Source organism: Diorhabda sublineata, chromosome 1 (assembly GCF_026230105.1).
Source record: "Diorhabda sublineata isolate icDioSubl1.1 chromosome 1, icDioSubl1.1, whole genome shotgun sequence".
NCBI classification, from domain to species: domain Eukaryota; kingdom Metazoa; phylum Arthropoda; class Insecta; order Coleoptera; family Chrysomelidae; genus Diorhabda; species Diorhabda sublineata.
Genome location: NC_079474.1, coordinates 22,932,127 through 22,949,322, shown reverse-complemented (window position 1 = coordinate 22,949,322; position 17,196 = coordinate 22,932,127). Strand labels below are relative to the sequence as shown.

General features: G+C 33.8%; 1 protein-coding gene across 4 annotated transcripts in view; it reads right to left on the bottom strand.

Moving 5' to 3' along the window:
- The window catches only part of LOC130444137 (scoloptoxin SSD552-like), a 103,353-nt gene that overhangs the window by 10,334 nt on the left and 75,823 nt on the right, over positions 1 to 17,196 (bottom strand). For all 4 annotated transcript variants that reach the window (XM_056779199.1, XM_056779184.1, XM_056779192.1 and 1 more), the window contains exons 5-7: positions 16,026 to 16,195; positions 8,801 to 8,901; positions 5,401 to 5,495 (exon numbers count right to left, since the gene is read on the bottom strand). In XM_056779199.1, coding sequence (XP_056635177.1) covers positions 5,401 to 5,495; positions 8,801 to 8,901; positions 16,026 to 16,195 — 366 coding nt within the window. The remainder of the gene's footprint in view (positions 1 to 5,400; positions 5,496 to 8,800; positions 8,902 to 16,025; positions 16,196 to 17,196) is intronic.

The window sequence follows — 17,196 nt, the reverse complement described above, 5'->3', positions numbered from 1 at the left end:
AAGATATGCAGAAATAATCCAGGCAATGGGATGTAATAATAATAATGTTAACAGATTATGAAATGAAAATTTTGCTCTCTTTATTGTCTATCCAATGTTTTATGGTTTATATCATACATTACAAAACGTTTTTTATGGTAGGGAAGCCCATGATGCTAAATGGGGAATCACTCGAGCCTCATAGAGACCTATTGCGTTGCAAAGCTTACATGTTAAAACGAAAATAAGTAAAAAAGGTTTGGCACTATCGGCGCGTCCCAATTATTTCTTGACAATTCTCATAATATTTTGTTCATGTAATGATAAATGACCTCAAATGACATGAATTGACGTCCATTGAAGCCAATTGACGTTTATTGTTATTTTATGTTGAGCGATGTCTTGTGATGTCTATTGAAGTCGATTGATGCCGATTTACGTCAATTGATGTCATTTGGCCAATGAGATCACATTTTGGGTAATTTAATCAATTTTTTCCTATTAACGCTCAAAATTTCTCTCGTTTCGGTACATCTACAGCTATAGAGGAATTAAATGTAAAAACCCGAGTTCCCTACACGCTTCCTGTGAAGAGATATCGTTGCCACCGACAGACTGACAAAACGCTGGTAAAAAATGTGATAAAGAATATTTGCTGATATCAAAATCCAAAGTTGTTAATTTATAAAACCGGAAACCTTTGACTGATATGTAAGGGGTTATCCAATAAGAGATGTTATTTTGATATTCAAAGAAAAATGCCATTTTTTGAGATACAGGACCATATCCATTTCATGAAATTTTCCGTAACTAAATTGCAAAGCGGCTGCCCTATGTCCTCGATAGCCTCACGAATTCCATCTTTGAGGTCTTGAATCGATGCTGGACTTTTGGCGTAGACCTTATCTTTCACGTGGCCCCAAAGGAAAAAGTCGCAAGGTGTTAAATCACAAGATCTCGGTGGCCAATTGTGATCACCTCTTCGAGAGATGAAAGGTCCGGAAATTTTTCCCGTAAAAGATCGATGGTTTCGTTGCTTGTGTGGCACGTAGCGCCGTCTTCTTGTAAGTAAACGTTGTCCAAATCAATACCATCCAATTCCGGCCATAAAAAATCATTAATCATCTCTCGATAGCGCAATCCATTCACCGTAACTGTTGCTCCAGCCTCATTTTCGAAAAAGTAACGCCAGTAAGACACTGCCAGACCATAAACCGCACCAAACAGTCACGCATTGAGGATGGAGAGGATTTTCAACAATAACTCTTGGGTTTTCCGAGCCCCAGATTCGACAATTTTGTTTATTGACGTAACCACCAAGGTGGAAATGGGCCTCATCATTTAAGATGATTTTTCGATGAAATTCCGGATCATTTTCATGCATTTCAAGGACCCAATCAGCAAAGACACGACGTTGTTGATGATCGGTCGGCTTGAGTTCTTGTGTTAACTGAACTTTATAGGCCTTAAGACCCAAGCCTTTATGCAAAATACGGTGTAATGACGTTTGTGGAATGGCTAATTCCAAAGAACGACGAGGAATGGACAAACCTGGGTTTTCTTCAACACTTTGGGCTATAGCAGTAATTTTCTCAGTTGTTCTTGAGCGACGTGCACGGGTTTTATTCTTCACATCACTAACTTGTCTCAACAGCTCAAATTTTTCCACCAATTTCTGTATTGCGGTCCGAGAAGGTGCTTCACGTCGATCCAAAAATGTTTTAGTTTAACGAACCGTCTCTGCCAAACTTTCACCATTTTTATACTGAATTTTAATAATTTCAATGCGTTGTTGAAGCGTGTATCGTTCCATTTTTATTAATGGCGTAGTTTATGCTTGTCAAATGTCAAAAAATGACAGCTTCAAAAGTGACATTTACCGAAATAGCGGGCTGTTCAAAATAACACCTCTTATTGGAAAACCCTTTATCAAGAATTTACTCTATTGATTATTTTTGCACAAAATGTGCAAAAAATGTTATATAATGTATATATTTTCACCGATGGTCAGATATTCTAAGGGGCCTATAAAAAGCTCTACTAATCTGTGATTTTGAAAACTCGAGAGTGTCAGATTAAGATATATATATGGTCCATCTTTATGTCCTAGACCTGATGACTCATAATCTGATGATTATCTAGAGGGATTCACCTAATGATACAAAAAACATGTTTTTTTTTCAATCATTGAACTTACTTAATTGAAAAACTCAAGAATAGCATGCAAATAAAAAATACCGTTTTATTATTGGAAACAGGTACTAGCAACCTGAATGCATCATCTAGAAGGGCACACACATAAAATGAATATTTAACAGATATAAACTAAATAAGGTTACAATAATAAAAATAAATTGAATAACATTACAATATACGATATATATCAAGTGATACGCGAAATGAAATTTTTGCACTGTACCAACTAAGCATAAGTTGAATAAACTTAGATCTTAGTCACGAATCTAAATTGAAATTATATCTAACAATCTAATAAATATTGAGATAAAAATATCTAGATGCGTATTTCTCTAATGTGATAGAGCACCATGATATAGACGATTTATCTCACAAGTAAATTATATTACACTATATCTCAGTAGTTTTGAAAACTGGGTACGTAAAAACATATAAGTGTGTCCTAAATATTTATTTATCAATAAAGTTTGAAATAAAGAAAACAAAATCTCACATTTTGAGCTTTGTATTTTTGTTTGTGACGAAAAAATTTATTCTCACAATTATATCAATACTTATTTAACTTCAACTCTAAACAACAAAAAGAACGATAAACAACACGATTGATATGCAAACTACTTGTAGTCCAAAAATCGTTCGTCGCATCCTGAATAGGTGCATAATCAAGCATATTCATTACAGCGGTCCTAAATTGGTTACTAACTGATTCGGAATCGAGGTCATCGGGATGAGGACAGAAACCAGAGTGAGAAAATAATAGATAGGGAAAGAATGAGAGAGGGATAGACGCATCACGTAGCTGCACGTATTAAATTTTATCGAGGGCTTTTTGATATTTTGGCTATTGAAAATCGTCAGGCTATATATTTTTCGTTATCTTTGAATTACTTTTTTTTTAAATTAGCCACTCTCGAAAATGTCGAACAACTTTGTTGCCTTCCACTTTTTTTGCGTCACTCGTAAATTGTCAGATTAGTGGAATAAATAATATTTAGTATGGAATTAAGTCACCATACCGTGATCTGCGCGTTAGAGAAATTCTGATGGTCAATTTTTCTTATGGGACTCATATTTGGTGGAGGTACTTAACCAGATACAAGTTATCCCCCTGTATATTACTCTGCCGCGCTTTAGTAGATCCCGAAATCACTGCTTGGGCTCCCCTACGATTGGTACAGTTAAAACCCATAATATTGCCGACATGTGCGTCCTAATTTGCTTCAAAACATTTTAATGTAGATTTTTCTATTTCGGTATGCGGTACAGGTTATTTTTAAGTAATTTAATATGAAAAAATACCCCCAATACCTGAGAAATGCCTTTATAATCCTCGTCATTACATACGGCTGCCAAAACTGTACATTCACAAAAGAAAACATCGATAAAACAAAAAAAAAACAATCAAATCCAAGGAAAGACAAATATTAAACATCAAACTGTCAGACAGGAAAAGAAATAGCTGGATCCCTAACATAATAAATGTAAGCGATATCTCTAGACAGGTGGCAGAGTTAAACGGAAAATTCGTTAGATTTTTCTTAAAACAAAAATACGGTCGACGAAATAAAATATTAATATACCGGAGATTGTGGAACTATAAGAGGAAGACCAAAAATGCATTGGTTAGACCATTTGAAAAAGCTCACTGGATCAAAATGGATGTAACTATCCCAAGAAAGATATTGAATATTTATTACAAGTCTGCTTCCTAACTTAGAAATGGAGAATGTTAGATTTGACAACATAATGTACAACTTTCCATATCTTTGATCAGTAGTTTGTTCAAATGAGCAGCTTTAACCTCCATTACAAATTTGATCTAGTATTTACAAGGGCAGGTTGACAAGTCCGTCACTTTAAGATGTTTTTGGAAGAACAACTACTTGTCTTTTTCAAGGAAATGTCCATTACGCTCTATAGATTTTGTTTAACGTTTCTCCAATTTGTTTTATCCCTTTTAGAAAAAATAAGATAGGTAGATTATATGAAACTAACAATTTCTTGGGAAATTTCATAGTTCAAATCCAATTTATTTCCGCTGTGTAATTTTTTTCGGTTTGGACAATCCGTTGGTTAAATCGGAGTTAAATCCGTTGATTTTGAAAGAATACATATATGCACTCTTATATTGTCAAATTTCCTCAAAGTAACACTTAGTTGGCGTATTATTCACTGATGTTTGGGGTCTAGTATACACTTCATTCCAAAGGATCTATCGTGTCTCCCTTTATTGCTACGATACTGGAGAACCCAGCGCTTACTGCTGATCCATTAATCCCAGTCCTTTCGAATGGTGTAGAACGTGGGATGGCTTTAACTGCCAGAGATCTTAGTTTTCTATTTCAAGCCCTCCCAGGTGTAGTGCTCTGGAGTTCCTTAGTTTTTCACACACGAGAGAATGTGGATAGAGGTTTCGTCCTCTGTGCAGCAAAATCTACACGCCGCATTATCTGCTATAATTAGCGTCTTTATGTGTTTGTTGAGGCGACAGTGCCCCGATAGAACTCCTGTTAGTATTTGTAGATTGTTCTTATTTAAGTTGATACATTCAGCAGATCTACTCTGGTTATAATTTCCCAGAAGAGTCTTTGCCTGTCTCAGCTCCTGTGGGTTGTCCTAATAATTGGTTTCGCTCCTACCTACCTTCTTTTCCAGTGCTTTTTTCATTGTTTTGTAGTTGATGCCACAGAACGGTTCGGGTCCTATGAAGGGCTCAATTCCAAGTAACCAACTGCTGTTTTGATCTCTGGTATAAGGCGATGTATTCATGTTCTAGCCAACCATTAAAAATCATGTTTATAAAATATTAACTTAATCTTGAGAACTCATAAGAGCTTGTCTAATTGTATTTCAAAATTATAATTCTTTAGATTTATAATTTCTAGCAATTACTTAAATAATTTTTGCTTAAACTATATGGCCCGAGTTGCCCTATGGCAACATGCATTTATATTATCAGGATCAGAGTTAAAAAATTGAGGTGAAATAGTTTTCTGATCTAATTCGCCGATTTCTCCAGGACTATTCATCATTGTTAAATAAAATTGTTAATTTTGTCCTTGTTTAGTTTTTCTATATATGCTGGTCTGGTCATTATTATTCAATTATTTACTCTTGTATAAACAAAAAATTGATAATTGACTTTTTTTATTAACTAACAAATAATAAGGTGAGAATTAAGTATATTATCAGTAAATTTCTACGTATGTATGTAAATATACTCACTGCAGAGCCCAGAGAATCTAATAGATTCGGTTAATCCATTTTTATTGCAGTTTGGGTATCCTTTCGCGTAGGGCGGTTGCCCTAACACATTTCCTCTGGGAAAGGAAAGAAAAAATTCTATCAGTTCGATTCTCACGTTTGGAAAATTTGATTATAAGAGGGATTCACTTTACATCGTAATCAAAGGTCGTGACTTATAAAAAAGTAGTAGAAGTTTTTATTGAAAAAAAGTTCTTTCTCGACAAAAATCGTTAGTATTTAGAGGCGAGTTTTATTTCTAACTGAACTTAAAATACAATTCTAATGAGTGTTCCATATTTGGGTAGCAAAGCTATAGCTATTTAAATTACTACTACATTTTTAATATATTTTCTTATTGAAAAGTTAAATATAATATAACGGGTACACAGTCGCATGCCATCTGATAACGATGGACATAATTTAATGTAATGGAGAATATTTGGTAAACAAATATGACAGACGGGAACGTCGAATGTCTGTCGGCTATTGTGTTTGGCTTGAGAGTTAGTAAGCGACACTAGAGTAATCAAATACTTGCGTCTAAGAGGGTTGATACCAGAGAAAATGTCTGTAAGTACTCATAAGCGCTGCCACATACTAACATGTTAAAGTACATTATCTCGTGTTGGAAGAATATGTGTGACTATTATTCAAATGTTTGAAGATGAAGGATGCAGTATGTCTGCTCATTGGACACCACGAATGATACATAGATTGGCATTCTTTTAACGAAGTAGGACAAAATAAACACAATTTTCTTGCAATATTAGTAACAATATACGAGTCATGGATCCATCAATATGATGTAGATACAAAAATGTGATGAGTTTCATCACCGTTGAAAACATTCAAGACGTATCCATCAGCCAGAAAGGTCGTGCCAACTGTATTTTGAGGAGATGCTAAGGGGCAATTTTAGTAGATTAGTTGCCAATGGGAGGCACAATTACATTATGCTAACTCAGTTCCAGAATTACGTGAGATGATAAAAGAGAAACGCAGTAGGAAGTTACGGAGATATGTTATTTTGCACCAGGATAACGCATCCAATCACAGGTTCACCAATGCAATTTTCTGATGATGATTATATACTTTTATATAAACTTTTCCATCGGGACCTTCTCATTTTTCGGTGATCGGTAACTATGGTTTGGAGGACGAGAATGGTTAAATTAAGTGCATAGACTTAAAAGAAGACTAAGTTGGGAAATAAATTGATGTAGAAAATATTTTGTTTCTTTGTTAGTTTGGAAACTTTTCAGACAAACCACATAGCAAAGGCTGATCTTTTCATCTAAGCTAAGTCGTTTTTTACATTCCCAGTTTGTGAAGTATGTTTTAATATTTCACGTTTTGATATATCTCGGGTACTGCAATAAAAATTTAACTAGCACTATTTTATTGTGATAGTCTTCAAATGTGAGACTATAAAATTACTTGGGACTGGTGCTAAAAAGGAGAATCTTCAATAATATATAAACTGGCAGTTTTATTTCTCAATTTACAACGTGAAGAGAAAGTCTTAAAATTTATAATGTTTTTTAATTTATATGATATTCAGTTTAAGACAAATTATTTATACTGTTTGAGTATTTTTCATCAGTTGTGTGACTATTCTAACATGCAACACCAAGATTAATGATGACCAATGAGAAAATTAAAGGTTTAACTGCTGATATTTTGACACAAAAACGCGTTGAGGGAGTTCAAATGACTACGTTCTAAGCAAGTTACTATAATGTTGTTGATCTAATATAATTTGGAGTTCGATACGGATATTTGATAAATTGTGGGAGAGCTTATAAAAATCGTTATTTGGTTTGGAAATAACATCCGAAGAAAAAAGCGAAATAAGAGAATCTGCCAGTAATGATGGTAATCAGAATATATTGTCTTTTTGGAAAAATTGGAACATTGAGTTTTTTACCCAAAACATAATGAAATATATTGGTGAACGAAAATGTAACCAAGTATTTTTATAAATAAAATATATATAATTTTGAATACACCATCCAACTATTCACTTATAAGCGAAATATATAGAATTATAAAACTGATGAAAATGGTAGTATTGAAATAATACTATCAATTAGGTATTTGTTGAGGTTTGGCATCTCGAACTAGCCTTAATTAACAGAGAAATACTTGGATGATCTCGAAAAACAGTGTTAGATTACACAGACCTAACAAAAAATCAATTTTGGAAAAGTTTTTCAGTTTAATAGCTGAATCTCATTAATTTTTGCGAAGAAAATCCAAATCTGGTCTTAGTTCTTGCACCACTCAGCTTTGAACGAATTTACTTCTTATTATAAAGTTTGAAATGGTAGAAATACTGAAACATTTACATAATTTACATGCTTTCCATTGACTGCAGGCTATATCAACTAGAATTGGCTTTTACTATCTTTCTCTCTTTTCCTTGTGTAGCTTTTCTGCAATTAGACGCTTCCTGAACTTCTCGATGAAACAATCATCATGCTCTCTTCCAGCGGCTTAGGTAGCGCTTTCCATCATGTTCTTTTGAAAACGCTTCACCTTGTTCGTAAAGTAATCAAGCGACTATTAAGCAATCGAGTTTTCAGGCTCATAAAATAATCTAATTTCTTGAACTTCTTTGATGTCATTGTTGATTCAAAGTCCAACATCATTTGCTAGCGTCAGCCTTCATCTAGTTTAGCTTTTGACACGGGAAATTTGTCAGAGATACTTGAAACATACACTGTATTCAAGTTAATCCGTCAAAAACTATTCACAAAGGTGAAAATCGCTGGGATCAAAATCAGTGGGGTGTGTGATTAAACAACTCCCAGTCAAATTCCGTTGAAAAAGCCGTCTTTATGTGGACTAGCATTGCCATATAGGAGCACAACACCTGCTTTAAGCTTTAAGCATTCCACGGCTTCGTGTTTTGAATGGCATGTTACAATTTTTGCAGTGATTCATAGTATTGGTAAGCTTTTACTGTTTTACCAAGTGGGAGAAAGTCGATGAGCACAATGCCATGAGCCATTCCTATTCCAGAACACACCGTTCACATCACTTTCTGTTTGTATTTCGCCTGGACCGGATATCTAATATGCAGTCAATGCATTGACTGCTACTTGGTATCCATACAGAAGTGCGAAATCCAAGTCTCTTTCAGCACTTATCGTTATACGGCTGCAAATATATTTCAGAATTATAAAGGAAAGGTTTAGTTGTCGCGAACTCTAAAGATAAAAGTCTTCTGTAAGAATATAAATAGCTTGAGATAACGAAACTAGGCTTATGGCCAAAAACAGTCTAAAGTAATTCTCTTTACATTAAATTTATAATCTATAAATGGAAATATAGTTTAACACCAGAAAATAATTTTAGTGATAGACGAAACACTTACCCTGGACCGTAATTGCAAACATAGTTCTTCGTATATCCTTTAGAAGAATCATAGTAAAAAGAATATCCGCATCCAATTAAATTCGTTTCAGCCCATATAAGCTGGAATTAAAATAAATGATGAATCAATAAATAAGTACATCAATAAATATTATCACAAACTGTACAAACCTATACATTTTGGATAAATAAATCTTCTCCACGCAATTTAATAATTTTCATATCGTCGGTTTTTAGCATAAAGTCAGTTATTCGTACAAACATGATTTTGCGATAAAAGGGGGTTGAAGTTTTCACGTTGATTATGTAAGATATCTTACTATTAATAAAAATTGTGATTTGCTCAAGTAGGTAATAGTTATTGGCTATAAACTTTATAATTATTAGAGAAGTAAATATTTTTACATTAATATTATGTAGGATAAATTGTAAAGTGATGATTTTATACTTTACTATTCCTACGCAGATTATGCAGTATTTACAATAGAACTAAAAAGGAACTAGAGAAAAGGTTTCTACTCTTTAAAAAGAAAGGAAAAGAATATGGACTACACATAGATAAATAAAAGACCTAATATATGGACATGGGAAGGGATTTGAATAACTCCAACCAATTAAAATCATGACAGAGCAAAACAGGGAGTTAGTTTTGATAAAGTCCATGAGTTCGAACATGACAGTGACATGAAGGAGATGAAACCAGGGAATTTTTAAAAATGCTGGCGTGAGAGAACAAAACGTTTGGAGCCCTAGGAGGACTATTAAGATCAAAAGTTAGTTCAAGAGTCACCTAGTTACGCGAGTGCGAACATTTGGCTTAAAACCTTTATATGGAAAATCTCTTTGATACTTCCGTGATGTGCTCAACCATGTAGGCCTACAAACTTGTATGGCTCTGGATTCAGTTCCAGATGTAACCTTAAGTTTTCTAATTAGAGGCAGAAATGTGGACAATAGCGTTTTTCTTCTTCAGTTATCTTGTATTCTTTTCTACGCATCATTAATTTCATCACGACTTTTAGGGTCCAACCAAATGACCGGATAATTTCCATAAAAAATGAAGAAATTCCAGCACAATGTTATTTGTCGACTCAAATTCAATTTTTAAAAACACAAACAAAATAGGTATGTACTTGGCAAGTGTACGAATAATCGTGATCCCTTTGACTCGAATATGATGATGAGTGTTTTAAGTATCTGTGAACAACTCAAATAACTCTCGTAGGAAAAGGAGTTCTAAGTACGTTCACCATTGAAATGTCAAAATTCATGATGGCAATGTTAGATATGACATATTCACAACACAATCATGTTTGCGATTTAATGCCGTTTAGGCAGCTGGTTTCAAATTATATCAAATAAAATATAACATTTTTGTAATTGCTTATGTACATTTAGTGATTTATGTATTGAGTAACTTTAGCTATTTTGAAATGTTTGTACATTTAAAAAAATGTTGAGTTGTTCAAGTGCTTTAAGAAGCGAAATATCACGTGCCCAATATGATAAAATAGCAGTGATCCTAATAATTGGTGAAACTAGATAAAATATTCATTCAGCAAAATGCATTTTTAATTGAAGCTTTCCTGATCGCCCCAATACGAGGACTTATTTTGGGGCGTTTATTTGAAACTTTGAAACAAGGGAGAGTATGAATGATGCAAATAAATATAACAAAAAAATTGATAACGTGGCAAACGTAATAGTAAATCTTACTAGTTCAACATTTCAAGTTACATCTACCTGTTATTTCAGTTCAAAAGAACATAGAGTGTTGAAAAAATAGGCATTTCACCCATACAAATTTAAAACCCAAACGCAAATCCTCACATGAGATACGTACTAAGGTGGATGTTCTGGCACATATCCTGGACCCCAATACTAACAGATCCGCTAATCTTCAACATTTTAGGAGATGAATTCGGTAATTTAGGAATCATATTTGGGTTGGGCCTCATCCTCACTATTGTGGGACAGTGAAAAGGTATTTAAATGAAGAATATCCTGGTATACGAATTGGACGACGAGATTTAATGGACCTCATTCCTTTGGATTTTTCTCTGTTGCGGTATTTTGAATCGTTGGTAAAATATGCAGCTATTTTGTCGGATATATATACAAAGTGGAATATGAAGCAAGGAAACTCATGTCGAGCAATCTATACGGTAGATTCTTCAATCTGTGATTAATATTATACATGAAAATTTGAATTCCATTGGTATAAAACGTAAGTGTGAAATATTGAGATGTCATTCTTATATTTACAATGTTTGTAAGTCGAAAATTGCATCGGCTGTTCCTCGAGAAGCGTGTCGCCAGAGAGTTTCTGTTGAAGATAATGTTAAATAACACGGACCAAATAACAATGATAGTCTGGTGTTCGGATTAGAGACCGCTATAATGAGATGCAACAATATCGAAACTGGTCAACGGATTACGCCTCTCTCCTTGTAATCGTAAGTCATTAGAAATGTCGATAAACAATAGGGGATGTGTTACCTGTCTCTAATGGGCAAATGGTGACAGTTTTAACATTTAAGGCTACCATCTAAAATTATAAATTTTTTCATTTTATTTCATACTAATTAGCCTAGTGCGTAAGGCATAAATCTAGTTTTAACCTTTCTGAAGTTGTCAATACTTTATCAAAAATGATGTATTAGTGTAGTTTTAGCAATACAATTCGTATCATATATCACGAATCATATTTAACTTCTGTTAGATAAGAAAAAGTAGATAACTCAATTTATTGAATATTAAAACAGTCTAGCGAATGAGTAGAAATGATTAATAATAGCTACTAGATTTGAACACCATTTTCTGTAATACATAGTGTAACCCTGAGCTTAAATGATGGTCCAACATATCTTATAAGGTTATGTATAATTGCAGCAAACTCTGTCCTAATTCGAAATTGCACATCATTGGGAGTAGTACTATACACAATATTTCTCACGGGCTCCTATAAAAAGATATTTATCAAAATCAGATCTGGCGATATGGGTGGTCAACTGCATGGATCCTTCCATCCTATTCATCTAATTGGACATTTTCATTTAGAGAATGCGTCATCTAATAGCAGCCATATGTTTGTTCTAATATTTGAGGGAATACGAGGATGTATTGATATCTAGTTAGCCTAGACCAGTTCCATGCATAAACAAAATATTGCGTTACCATAGCAACGAACAATAACTTATTAGAAGTGTCAGTGTGAATTTTGACGTCAAAAAAGTAAACCAGAGTTACACGCAGTAAATTAAAAGAAAAAAGATGTCCACCAAAATTGTGAGAATCGAGTATCCAGCCGTCATCTAGTACCTGTATTTAAAAGGGTTAAGAGGTAAGCAGATTTACGAAAATATGCTTAATACCCTTGGTGATCAATGTTCTTCGTATGCGACCGTGAAAAATTGGACTGCAAGCTTCAAAAGAGTTAAATTTTCCATTGAAGATGATGACAGATCGGAAAGGCCAGTTTCTGTGTCAGTCCCCGGAAATATCGATGCAATTCATGACATTATTTTATCAGACCGTCGAATTGGGCTAAAACGGATATCTGAAGCACTGAATATTTCATACGAACGCGTTCATCATGGCGACACTCTGTTTCTCCAAGACCTAAGAAGTTTCGTGTCCAAAAATCTGCTGGAGAAGTTCTTGCTTCAGTTTTTTGGGATTGCCATGGAGTAATCATGATTGATTTTTTCGTTATAGATAGAAAAATAACTGGAGATTACTATTCGACATTACTGACCAATCTACGGGAAAAAAGTGAAAGAGAAAAGACGCGGAAAGCTATCCAAATGTGTTCTGCAAGACAACGCCCCTGCACACAAATCTCATGTGGCCATGCAAAAAATTCGTGATTTAGGGTTAGAATTACTAGAACACTCCCCTTATTCACCAGATTTGGCTCCGTCCGACTATCATCTCCTTCTTCACATGGGAAAAAGTTTAAAAGGTCGTAAATTTTCTTCCAAAGAGGAGATAATAAAAGCTGTGGAGGTCTGGTTTGCAGAGCAAGAAGAAACATTTTTTTTGTCTAGAGACGTTACAGGTTCGCTGTAATAAATGTATCGAATTAAGAGGAGAACATGTTGAGTAATAAAATATTTTGACATTGAAATTTTGTTTGGTTCTATAGTAGGCTAAGAATTTTTCAATATATCCTCGTATACTTCAAGAGATTCCAAAATTCAACAATTTTAGGAATTTTCGACCATTTAATTAAACATTACAAGAAGAGTAATCTATTAAGTGACTTCCTATAATCTGACTAAACTTATTACTAAATATTATGACTATTCACTAGTTCATTATTGTGAAAAGTAGATTTGTCTGTAAATAACGCAAATTTGAAAAAGTTTGCTTTCTTCGCAAATCGATCAAATGCCTATGAACAAAAGCTTATTCTGTGGTAAAAGTCGTGTCAATACTCATGCAGCGGAATATTATACGGATGGTATTTGTACTTTCTAAGAATTCACTGGTTTCATTTATAACTGTATCTGTAGCTAGGGCTGAACTATTGATGAACACGAAGAATTCATTGTCTTCGTCGGTAATAACTATCATCGTTTCTTTTGCTTCGTGTCACCAATACTCACGTAGCATTGAATTTTGCCAGCACTGTTTCAAATCTTTCGCGAATGGTCTGATTTAGGATATTTTTGAGCATATGTCTATCCTTTAGTAGAGGAAGTTTTCATCGTATTCACCTACGATAAAAATGATTTTCTGAAGACAATATTGTAGCAACTTTTAATACAATATTGTATATAAAATGACTGGCTCGGACATGAAAAAGGCCTTCATATGTTACATTTAGCATGAATTGACACTAAACGACTTGATGAAACATTACCATTAAGAAAAATCCAAGTGAGCCTGAAATGCCGATAGAAAGAGAAAGAACATCGGTATACCATTCTCTTTTCTATTCTAATTGGATCGCCATTACGTCGCGGTTTCGAGAGGTAGGTAAAGCAAAGGTATCGGAAGAGAGTAGAAAGGGATAGAGATTTGCAAATCAATGCTTTTTCTTTCTTTTTCCAATAGTACAATTTCACCTACATACCGCTCTGTACTCTATGAGAAAACTCGTTGTTTTTAATAAAGTGCTGATGATGTCAAAACGACTATAGATAGGTATAAGAAACTCTAAAGACCTACTATAGAAAATGCTGTTGAATATATAAGGAGAATACAGGACGCTCTATTTGAAGTATAAAACTGATTGATGTTTGAATTGAGCCAAAGTGAAATGATAGAATAATAAACATCACCTTTAATAGACCAAGTTATCTTGAATCGCGTTATAAATTCTTCATCTCCACAAAATTGGAATGTCTCAAGAATTACAAAAACCTGTTGGTGTATGAAACCCTATTCAGTTGACTTAATTTTTTATGTAGCATTTAAAAATGTCGTTTGATGTGGGACATCATTTATGGTTGAAAATTGTTTTAGATTATGATAGCTGTAACGAAAAATAAGTAAGTAAGACAGTATAAGCTAACCAATTGCTACTATTATTTGATCTCAAATTAGATAATCTATTCGCAATATTATTGTTCTGATTTAGCTCAAAACTAATGCTTCAATGTCTATTTTATTAATGTAAGCATTTTTAGTATTATTAAAGAGGAGTTTTCTCCAGGAAACAACCACAACAGTGTAATCTTTTTTGATGTTGTCATGCATATTGTTTTTTCAGTCGAGATAGTCATATTATATTGTTTTCCTGTGAAAATAACGTTTTTTTATAATTTTTGAAGATCAATATCTTTTCGGCACATATCATGGCGTAATCGGCATAGCTTAGGATTTTAATTTATTTTTAACCCATTCCGTAACCTTTTCGTGAAATCAATGAAGCAAAGGAATGCTCGTTTGTTATATTCTATGAATTTTTCAAACTGGCGTCGTAGGATAAATACTGTATATACGCAGAATTATCCTGACCTGAGTCTATGCTCTTCATATGATAGTAGTTCTAGTATAGTAATCGAGATTGTGTTATTGATAATGTTTAAAACGAGTATCGTTGTTGTATTCAGCAGATTTATCCTCCTGCGGTCAGCCTAACACTGTTTGATCCACGTTTCGATGTCCAAGTTATCGTCTTCAGAGACTGAAGGTGAACTACTGATCTATTAAGTTGGAATTTCTGGAACCGTTGGCGATATTCATACTGAATACACTGTTTACACTACCACTAGACCAACACTAACAATTACACTGTCTGACGCGCGTTTCGATAACCAAGTTATCGTCTTCAGTCTGTTGGTTATTGAAACGCGCGTCAGACAGTGTAATTGTTAGAAGTCTCCCACCAATTTTTTGGAAAATTTTTCCCAATATTTCCTTTATATCTGACTAACTACTAAATAGACGCACTACCAACAAAAGTGTGTTTACCGGTATTAAATCCAGACTATATCCTAGTCATGAAATGGGTGCACCATATCTAATCCAACGACCAAAATGGTCATACATTTTCTCGAACTCCCAAAACTATGTGTGGAGCGTAAAAAACAAAAGTTGAGTTACCTCTGGCAATATCTTGTGAAGTCAAAAATGGCAACGTTACAATTTGATATTGATTTTGTAAAGTTGGAAACTATCAACATTTTTTTACTTTTTCAAAAATATAGAGAATATTTTAAAAAATGTAACTGTGATATTATAAATTAACAAATAGAATTAATTCCAGAATTAGTATGAATGCATTCAAAATTTGATAATTTTCTATAGAGTATTCTCTGAAAAAACTATTTTTTAAAATCTATGCCCTCGTATTTGATGAGCTACAAATATTTGTAGCTACAAAGATAAATATCCCTTAATAATCCAACACAAGCTCGTGAAAAAAATCTGTATTGTTCGCTTGAGAACAAAATAAATTATTGAAGCTGAGAATATTTTGCCCTATGGGGATACTTAGGGTATCTTTTCCCATTTATGCTCTCGAATATCTTTTCTGATCGATGCAACACGTAGACGGATAAAGTAATGGTTTTTTAAAAATATTCTTTTACGTAAACTATCTACTTTTTCGAACTTATATTAATAGCTCAATTTCAGAAGCTTGACTTGACTTGTAAAAAAAGAAAACACTTGTGTTTTATTTGATTAACAAATTTAATTTGTTAATAATTTTGAAAATTTTGTCAATCTATTTGTGAACTAATGAAAATGACGTATAATAGATAGATATTCACCTGCGTATAATGCCCAGTGTTTCCTCTTCCAATAGGGCCAAAATGGAAGGATTTGTATTCGTTGAACCATTTGCTGATGGCATCCGCAAAATCAGGTTCAGTATCATAGTATCCACCAGGTGGTTTAGTTGTCCATGTAGTTGCTATATTTTGGCCCACAGGAAATCGTGCTAAAATATTTTTTTTTTATATATATTTCTTTTAAATTCTGTATGGAATGTATTTATTAGACTTATTAGAATTACAGCAACAGTTGATAGCTAACTGCAGATTCAGGCTTATGAATTATTCCTATAATAATTATTTTAACATTTAATTCACACACAGGTGAAATTTGAAGATGGCTCAGAAAAAAAATTTATTGGTGATATAAACTCCTGGACAAAATTAACGTACCTCTTTAAGTAATCTAAAACTAAGTTAGATTAAAATAATAATGAACACCTATAAATTAGTCAGCATAATCTCAATTTGCATTGCCATCAAAGTTTGTTTTTGCTGGAAATGCATAAATAACCTATCATACCTCCAAATTGAAAAAAAATCAGTAAAAGAGAATAAATGCATACGCGTCAACCCTAACACCAGTCCTCCTTCACTTCTTATCAATGCATTTATGCTTCCCGGAATGCTTGATATCAAATGTTCAACAAAAGTTTGCGGTATATTCTGCCATTCTACAATAGCGACCTTTATGAGTTAGTTGTGTTCAGAAACTGGACGACTCTGATTCGAATCCTCTTTTTGATATAGTCCCATAGATGTTCTATACGATTCATATCTGGACTATTAGGTGGACTATTGGCCATTCACAGACCTCATATGTATAAGGACTAATACCGTACGAGCATCAAACCAAATTCCTCCCCAAAAACATTTTAGAGCCACCACCAAAAGGCACTTTACGAGAGATATAACAGCTGGTAAACCTTTCTCCTTGCCCTCGCCAGACACGCTAACGTCCATCTGGAGCTTTAAGGCTAATTCTAGTTTCATTGGAGAACCGAACCCGTTTCCAATCATTGATGGTCAAATTCTGATGTAGACTTGCAAAATTTAATCTTTAAACTTTGTGCTCTCCGGTAATTAAGGGTTTTTTGGCTGGTCTTCTGTTGCTTAATCCTGCTTCATGTAAACGCCTTCTAGCCGTTCGAAACGATATTTCTGATAA